Consider the following 9,466-nt stretch of genomic DNA (forward strand, 5'->3'; position numbering starts at 1 on the left):
TCTATTCTTTTGCTGTTTTCTTGAATGATTTTGTTTCCCCTCTCCGTAATGCTTGCATATGTTTCTATTTGTTTGCTTATTCCATTCTCAAGTTTTTCCAGTTTGTTCAAGTTATCCAGGGTGTCCAGTTTGTCCAACTTGTCCAATTTTACCGAATTTATTATGTTAGTCCTTCCCATCCCTTCCAACTCTTTGCGTATAATGTCCATCGTTTTGTTGTTCTCTGCGAGGAGTTTTGAGTGTTCCTCTATTTTCTGTGAAAAATTTCTATATTCATTAGTACTTGGGGGTGGGGGTGGAGAGGGGGGGAGATGGGTGGAGTTTGTGTTCTTTCTTAGGTTGCTTGATTCGAGTTCTTTGATGGTTTCCTTGAAGACTTTGAAGAGGCGCTTTACGGCGTTTTCGATTCCTTCTTTTATTTCTCTTTTAAGGTTTCTGGAGTTGTTTAGATTTATAAGGGCTTGTTTGTGGGCTGATTTCGCCTCTTCTATGTAGCTGTGGAGGGTGTTTGTTTCCCTAGTTGGTGTTTTGTTTTCTTTTCTTTCTAGTAGTGATGTGTGTGCGAGGTAGGTGTAGTATTCTGATTCAGAATCGGTTTCCATTTCTATTTCACTATACTGTGGTATATATATATTACTGTGTGCTGGTGTGGTTATTTTTGCAACTTCCTGTGTGGACGATGGTCTTTGTTTGGTTGGTGTTCGTTGCATGTTGTTTAGTGATATTTGTTTTATAATAGTTACTATCTGAGTCTAAATTCAAAATATTCTGTAAATATTTGCCGTTAGAATGGGTTGCGGTCCTAATATTATAGAGTTTGTTGGGTACGGGCTGTGATTCACTAGAGTGATGATTTAACTGATTAATATTTATGTTTTCAAATAAGTATCTATTCGCTTGTTGGTGTAATTAATGTTGATTGTAGTTGCAAATAATTATAATGATGATATCAATACAGTGATAATACTTATTAAACTAATCTTATACTATATGTGCACAAGTATTATTACGAACAATTAAAGCGAGTGACACACAACAGTACTTAGAATAATTTTAATATTTTTAAAGAGTGTTTAATAATTTTCTATATAGAAGTTAATTCTAATTTAGTTATATACAATAATTATTTTATAAAAATGGTAAGTTTAATTATCTAAATTTAACTTATTAATGGTATATTTGTTCGTTACTCTTATATTTAATGGTTTAATTTTAGTTTTACTTAGTATTAACTTCTAATCTAATAACTAGTAATTATTTGTAATTTATGAAATAATAAATTTAAATGTATTAAATGTATCAATTATATTTCTATTTCTTCCACCCTGTTGTGTGTCAGTCTTTATTTCTTAATTTGTTATCTTTAGTTGAACTTTTCGTCACTAGGTGGCTCTAGTTCAAAATACAGTTGTAATACAAGTGTTTAAACTTAAGCTGGTGACACACGACAGTTTTTGAATTAATATAATATATTGAAGTTCTAAATATGTTTATGTAGGGTTTATAGTCTATTTCCGCTATGTGTATTATTTAATTTATTTAATATTATACTAATTTGATGAATTTCTTATGAAGTGTAATACATTAAACTTGAAATATGTTAATTATTCTAATTAAATTCTATTTCTTTTTACTATGGTGTGTGACTGTCTTTATATTTTATTACTGTTATCTACAGTTCAGCTTTTCGCCGCTAGATGTCACCAACTTTAATTCATAGTCAGAGTACAATGGATTTTTCCAGAACAACTTAAGTGGATTACACACAACAAGAATATTTATTTGATATGATATTTTGAAATTTCTATTTCTATTTTAATTTGATTGATAAGTGAAAGTATTTGTTTTGATTTCTTAATTTGTTCTAGATATTTTTAATTAACAATTATTTTATAAGTTTTGAATTTTTATTTAGTTATATGGATTCAAAATTTTCTTTACACAATTTATTTTCCTAGTTTAATATAAAATCTAATTACTAATGTTTAATGCTTTAATTAAATGTTTTGACTAAATCAGACTGAGAATGTTAAAGAGTTAAATTATTCGTTATACTAATACTATAAACTTAATATTTTTAAAATCTTCCTTTCGGTGTGTGTGCAATCCTCCTTATGTCTTGGCCTTGGGTGAGTGGTTTCCGCTTCTTACCACTAGATGTCGCCGGCTGCACGTGTGTTTAAAATTTTGTTTTTTGCTGTATTTTAGTATTAAACCTTTGTAAACTTCAGTTTTTTCACTGTATTCAAGTACACTACACTTAGATGAAATCCTGTATGTATTCCACTTCCCACTTTACACACAGTATTTCAAACAGCACGTGTTTGAAGTTAAAAGTATTTGTAAAATTTTATTCAATAATGAGAAAAATCAAATTTATATACTGCAAGAAAGGTCCATTTATACTGATTATACTGATTCCAATGATATAATTTAATATATAGGTCCTCGATTTACTTTCGGAGTTATTCCTCTGCGAAATTTTTGACTCTAACGGTTTTTAGTTTTTGCTTCATAACTTTCCACTAGATTGTCCAAAATTCACGATTCTTTCACTATTAGACGCACAACACTGAGACGCATCCAACGGTATACGACACTTTATAATTCTGCAACTTTTTTCTGCAACTTAAGATTTTCTTGCTCTAGAGCCGCGCGGAACGATCCGTTCGCCTTGGCGGTTGGCACGCGACTGGGTTAGGTTAGGTTAGGTTAGGTTAGGTTAGGTTAGGTTAGGTTAGGTTAGGTTAGGTTAGGTTAGGTTAGGTTAGGTTAGGTTAGGTTAGGTTAGGTTAGGTTAGGTTAGGTTAGGTTAGGTTAGGTTAGGTTAGGTTAGGTTAGGTTAGGTTAGGTTAGGTTAGGTTAGGTTAGGTTAGGTTAGGTTAGGTTAGGTTAGGTTAGGTTAGGTTAGGTTAGGTTAGGTTAGGTTAGGTTAGGTTAGGTTAGGTTGGTCGCGCGCCGGTTGCCGTACCGTGTGCATCGCTTCCGTGTCGCTCCGCATTTAAAAATCTTTAAATGTGGTAAAAAGTGAGGTGATATACCAGTGTTATACATCGGGAGATGCGCCTCGGCGAGACGCATCTAGTGATATATAATACATAGTGGGCAGAGACCAAATTAGTTAAGTTTTTAGAGTTTTAGTGTTTTAACGGTTATTTCGGGCGTGGCACTTTTTCGTCAAAGTCTAAAAAGTGCTTCGATTTCGACGTGTGATATATCGGGAGATGCGTCTCAGTGAGACAAATCGACCGGTATAGTTTTAGGGTGGATAGAGACCAAATTAGTTAAGTTTTTAGTGTTTAAGTGTTGTAACGGTCGTTTTGGGCGTGGCACTTTTACGACAAATTCCAAAAAGTGTTTCGATTTCGACGTGTGATATACCGGGAGATGCGTCTCAGTGAGACAAGTCGACCGGTATAGTTTTTAGGGTGGACAGAGACCAAATAGTTTAGTTTTTTAGTGTTTAAGTGCGTATCTTAGTGTTTGTAGAACTTTACCTATGAAAAGTCTACGATCGCTATGAGCGACCAAACCAAAGCGGCTTACGACATGGGGGAGGACACCTCCATGTCGGACTACACGTGTTCAGAGGACGAGGGCGCCTCCGGGCGCCGACTGGGAGCCGCGGGCGCCGCGTGCACCGAGGACGCCGCAAGGAAAAATAAGGGAGGTAAGCCGCGGTCAGCGGGCTTGACATTAAAGTTCCGAACGGGAACGACCCATAAACGGCCGTTGGCCGCTACATCCGCGGATGAGGACGCCCCGGCCGTGGCGCATAAAGTGGCCTCGTCTTCGACGAGGGGCCGCGTTAGGCGCCCGGTAGGGGTTTACAGCTTCCTCAAGGAGGCTAAAGACTACTTAGCTGATGGGGGGGACAGTGAGGGGGAGGATCCCGACCCAAGTTACCGCCCACGCGGGAGGATAGCGAGCCCCGTAGTGGCTTCAGCAAAAGCCTCTGACGACGGGACCCCCGACGCCCTATCCAGGGGCACGGTCGAGGCCCTCGCCGAGGAGGCTCTAAAAAGTGTAGAAAAGATAAAGGAGGAGATTAAGAAGAGCGGCCACCTAAAGGGTACCGTGTGGGGGCAAATTAACCGGGCCACTAAATGTGTTGTTGAAGCGGTCGAGGGCCTTCGCGACATAACGCCTGAAGAAGAACAGCGTAGGCTCCGCGCGGACAATGCTCGCCTTTCAAGGGAGCTGGATATTGTCCGCAACGAGCTGCGTGCCTTCAAACAGGCGTACGTGGAGTCGCAGCGGAAGTCCGCTGCAGCCCCGAGAGAAGCGACAGGGCCCCAGCAGCCCAACTTTGAGGAGGTGCTCAGATGCGCCATGGAGGAAATGAAGGGGCAACTCCTACAGTCGGTAGGCGGGATGATCAATGCCCGCCTACAAGACCTGGAGATGCGCCTTCCTCCGGAGCCCGTCATGAGGCCCCCTCTGCGTGCCGACCAACGGCAGCCGCCGCCGCCCCGTCACAAGTCCCGGTCGGGGCTCGTGGAGGGTGCCATGGAGGTGGATGGGGAAGCCCAGCCACCCCAGGCGCCCACACCCAGGGCGGTAAAGAAGGCGCCGAAGAAAGGCGCCGCAAAGCGGCCGACTGACCCCCCGCCTCCTCCTCCCTCCAAGGGAAAACAGGGGGCAGGACAGGCAGATGCGACCCCTCCCCCCCCAACCGCTGGAACAAGCGGAGAGGGGGAAGCCCAGACGGGGACTGCGGGCAACTCCTGGTCCGAGGTTGTCCGGTGGAAGAAGAGGGGAAACGCGGCTGTTGCTGCTAATTCCCCCCCCTCAGCCGGAACAACCCGGCAGATCGCCCCGGCCCCACCAAAGGCCGTAAAAATCGTTGCCCCAAAAACCGCGGCCATAGTGGTGACCCTCAAGAAAGGGGCCACCATGACCACCGCGGAAGGGGCCACGACTGATGCGAGATACACCGAGGTCTTGGCAAAGGCCAGGTCCTCGATTTCCCTGAGGGAATTCGGTTTGGAGTCGGTCAGGATCCGAACGAGCATGACCGGCTCCAAACTGATGGAGGTCGGGGGGACCACCCCCGAGGAAACCGCGGACCGTCTCGCCGCCGCCCTGGTGGAGGCAGTAGGCAGCTGGGCGGACATCACCCGCCCAACCAAAATGGCCGTCCTCAGGATCACCGGTCTGGATGACACGGTGACCACTGAGGAAGTGGCGGCCCAACTGGCATCGGTCGGCGGGTGTCCCCCCACCTCCATGAAAGTAGGCAATATCAGGCCGAGTTTCTGGGGCGGAGGCTCCGCCCTGGTCAAGTGCCCAGCGACTGCCGCTAAGGCAGTCGTGAAGGCGGGACGAGTGGCCATCGGATGGACGATGGCCACCGTCAAAGCAGTGGAGGCCCAGCCATTGCGTTGCTATAAATGCATGATGCTGGGCCACACTCGCGCTCTATGCCCAGCGGAGACAGAGAACGGGCGTCTCTGCTTCCGCTGCGGCAGTGAAGGACACAAGTCGGCAGAGTGCGAGGCCCCCTGCAAATGCACCGTGTGTGCAACGACGGGGCGCCCACACTCACATGTGATGGGGGGTGCCAAGTGCACACCCCCGTCGGTGAAGGGCAAAGCCCCGTCGTCGAGCAGAGTGCCTCGCACTCAGCCCCAACCGCACGGCAGCCGCAGGGCTGAAGAGGAAGAAATGCAGGTGTCCTAATGCCTAGACACCTGCATTTCGAAATTTTACAGACGAACACCAACCACTCTGCCCGCGCACAGGACCTGCTCATGCAGTGCCTGGCAGAGTGGAGAATTGCTGTTTCCGTCGTGGCTGAGCCCTACTTTGTCCCCCCCCAACCCAGTTGGTTCGGGGACACAGAGGGCTCAGTAGCCATAGTGGTGCCGCCATCGAGTCAGCAACACCTCTCCCTCAGGGAGAGAGGAGCTGGCTACGTGGCGGTCAACTGGGGAGAAGTAGTACTCATAGGAGTATACTTCTCCCCAAACAGGAACCTCCGGCAATTCGAGAGGTTCCTGGATGGCCTGGAGCCGGTTGTGCAGAGAGCATCACCGGCCCAGGTCATCGTGATGGGGGACCTCAACGCTAAGTGCGCAGCGTGGGGGTCCTCCATCACTGACCTGAAAGGGGCGCTTCTCCGGGACTGGGCCGTCATGATCGGCTTAGTTCCGGAGAACCAAGGCAACGCCAGCACGTGCGTGCGCCGACAAGGGGGATCAGTCGTGGACGTCACGTTCGCGACCCCCGGCATCGGTGCACGCATATCGTGTTGGCGTGTCCTTGAGGAGGTGGAGACCCTGTCCGATCATTTGTACATCCGGTTCAGGGTCTCCACCGCGCCCCAGGGGTCACAGGCCCGGACGGCGACGGCAGGACGGCGAGGCGCTGAGGGCTTCCCAAAGTGGCAGCTCTCACGCCTCGACCCTGACCTGGCGGAAGAAGCCGCCATCGTCCGGGCATGGGCGGAAGAACCCCCCCAAACGGTGGGGGTCGACGAGAGGGCGGCGAGATTTCGTCGAGATTTGACCGCCGTCTGCAACGCCGGAATGCCCAGGGCGCGACGTGGTTTCGCGCCCCGGGAAGGTGTGTACTGGTGGTCGCAGGACCTAGCCGCCCTGCGCTCCGCCAGTAACGCCGCCCGACGGGCATTCACCCGGTGCCGCAGACGGCGGAACAGAACAGAGGAGGAGCTGGAGCGCCTTCACACCGAGCTGAGCTCGGCAAAGAAGGCGTTCTCCAGTGCGATCAAGGCCGCCAAGGACTCTGCCTATGCGGAGTTCTTGGCGACCCTAGACGCAGACCCGTGGGGGCGCCCATACCGCATGGTGCGGGCGAAGTTGAAGGTGGCGCCCCCCACGGAAACGATGGAGCCGGCGGTCCTTAGCGCGGTGGTCGAAGGGCTGTTCCCGGATAGCCCTTCTTTTGTACCACCGCGCATGACAAGAGACATGCCGGCGGACATCGAGCCGTTGAACCGATCCGCCGCTCTCGCCCCACCCCCGATAACGAAGGAGGAAATGGCCAGGGCGGCGGGCCGGCTCAGGGGGACCCGCAAAGCCCCGGGGCCAGATGGAGTGCCTGGCAAGGTTTTGCACATTGCGCTGGAACACCTCGGGGAACGCCTCCGCAGACTGTTTAACGACTGTCTGGCGGAGGGGCGTTTCCCCGGGGTGTGGAAGGAGGGGCGACTGGTGTTGCTGAGGAAGGAGGGTCACCCCGTCGACTCTCCTTCCGGCCACCGGCCGCTCGTGATGCTGGATGAGGCCGGGAAGCTGCTCGAAAGGGTATTGGCTTCCCGGATCATCCAGCATCTGGAGACGGAAGGGCCGCAGCTCTCCGAGAATCAGTTCGGGTTCCGGTCCGGGCGATCCACCCTGGACGCTCTGACCGCCCTGAAAAGGTTCTCGGAGGATGCGGCCGAGAGAGGACAGGCCGAGAGAGGACAGGGGGCGATGGCGGTGTCACTTGACATCGCCAACGCCTTCGGCTCCCTCCCCTTCGGAGTAATAGAGGAGGCACTTCGGTTTCACGAACTGCCCCTCTATCTCCGGAGGATTGTGGGACACTACCTGCGAGAGCGGGTAGTGTCCTACATGGGGAGGGAGGGAAGAGAGGAGCGGCGGATGGCCTCCGGTGTTCCTCAGGGGTCCGTCCTAGGACCCCTGCTGTGGAACATCGGCTTTGACTGGGCCATCCGCGGGGAGGTGCTGCCCCGGATGGCTGTCATCTGCTACGCGGATGATACGATGATAGCCGTCCGGGACACCACCTGGAGGAAAGTCAAGAGGAGGGCGGAAGCCGGGGCCACCCTGTTGGTCCGGAGGATCGAGGCGCTCGGACTCCGCGTGGCACTCCACAAAACCGAAGCCCTTTGCTTCAAAGGGCCGAGGTGGAGAGTGCCCGCAGGAGCGACCCTCCGGATCAACGGGGACGAGGTCGAGGTTAAGGCCCGGATCAAATATCTTGGCCTTATCCTCGATGGGGGTTGGCGTTTCGGAGATCACTTCCGGACGCTAACCCCCCGACTCGTCGGCGCGGCTTCCGCCCTCGCCAGGCTCCTCCCGAACCTGAGAGGTCCGGGCGTACAGGTCAGACGACTGTACGCCATGGTCGTTCGCAGTATGGCCCTGTACGGCGCGCCGATATGGGCAGAAGCCCTTGACGCGTCAAACAGGGCCCTCCTCCGCAGGCCGCAGCGCATCGTTGCGGTGCGCGCATGCATGGCCTACCGCACGGTTGGCCATGCAGCGGCCTGCGCTTTGGCCGGCACTCCCCCGTGGGAGATAGAAGCGGGTGTGCTGGCCGAAGCGTACCGGGAGCGGGCCGAGCAGAGAGCTCGGGGCGAAGCCCCGGCTCCAGAGGAGCTTGCCCGGTCCCGGGCGGAGAGAAAGCGAGCGACCATAGAGCTGTGGGCTGCTGGCCTAGCGGACGCCGAATACGGCGCCCGCACCATAGAGGCCATACGCCCACGGCTCTCGGACTGGTGCGGGAGGCGCCACGGCGCAATAACATACAGAATTTCCCAGATTTTGACAGGTCACGGCTGCTTCGGGCGGTACCTTCACCGGATACGAAGGGAGGAGAGGATGTCGTGCCACGAGTGCGGCGCTGATGAGGACACCGCGCAACACACCCTTCAGGTATGTACAGCGTGGTCCGAAGAGCGCCGCACTCTGGTAGCGGCGATTGGTGATGACCTCTCACTCCCAGGCGTAATTCGCGCCATGCTGGGCAGTGAGGGGTCATGGGAGGCGGTTTCCTCCTTCTGCGAAATAGCAATTTCGCAGAAGGAGGAAAGGGAGCGAGAGCGCGAGGATAACCCCCTCGCGCCCCCGCTCAGACGCAGGAGAGTGGGGAGAAGGAGGCGGGGTTTCGCCGCCGTACTTCTCCCCACAAACCATGCGTGAGAGGGAGGCCCCTTCAGGGCGATAACGCAGGCGGGGTCACGGAAGAAAGCTAAAGCGTTCCCGTGGCGCCCGCCATAATGCGTTAGAGGGCAGTCAGGTTTTAGTGGGTATTCTGGTCACCTTCTGTGGCCGGCGAGTCCCACACTCCCTACGCCATTGCACAGCCCGGCGTAGGCGTGCGTAAACGCATTTCCTGACTATAAAAAATAAAAAAAAAAAAAAAAAAAAAAAAAAAAAAAAAAAGGTTAGGTTAGGTTAGGTTAGGTTAGGTTAGGTTTTTTTTTTTTTTTTTTTTTATTTGACCTAACCTAATCTTTGGTTAGGCCATACTATCTACTTCTAACATGGGTGGTCAGAATCTTTGTCTGCCTATTTTAATCTTTCATGCAAGTTCTCTCTTTTATGCCTCTCGCACTTTCTTTCTTCATACTATTTCTTTCTTACTTTCGTCTTCTTTCTTACTGTATACGGGTGGGATTCCCGTCTATTCTACTCTATTCTATATTTTACTTTATTTATTTATTTATTTATTCTTATAGGGTATTAAAACTACTACAACTCTGTCTCTTATTATA

At 50.8% G+C, this 9,466-nt stretch overlaps 1 protein-coding gene across 1 annotated transcript; it reads left to right on the forward strand.

The window, feature by feature from the left end:
• Window positions 1-3,549: 3,549 nt before the first annotated feature.
• On the forward strand, window positions 3,550-5,682 carry LOC123723155. The gene has a single exon (XM_045685716.1). The coding sequence runs from the start codon at window positions 3,550-3,552 to the stop codon at window positions 5,680-5,682; it is 2,133 nt and encodes a 710-aa protein (XP_045541672.1).
• The last annotated feature ends 3,784 nt before the right edge of the window (window positions 5,683-9,466 follow it).

The sequence above is a fragment of the Papilio machaon genome, chromosome W, assembly GCF_912999745.1.
Source record: "Papilio machaon chromosome W, ilPapMach1.1, whole genome shotgun sequence".
Taxonomy (NCBI): Eukaryota; Metazoa; Arthropoda; class Insecta; order Lepidoptera; family Papilionidae; genus Papilio; species Papilio machaon.

Bases quoted from the DNA above. Each gene is read 5' to 3' on its own strand.
- LOC123723155 (XM_045685716.1), top strand. From the start codon at position 3,550: ATGGGGGAGGACACCTCCATGTCGGACTACACGTGTTCAGAGGACGAG.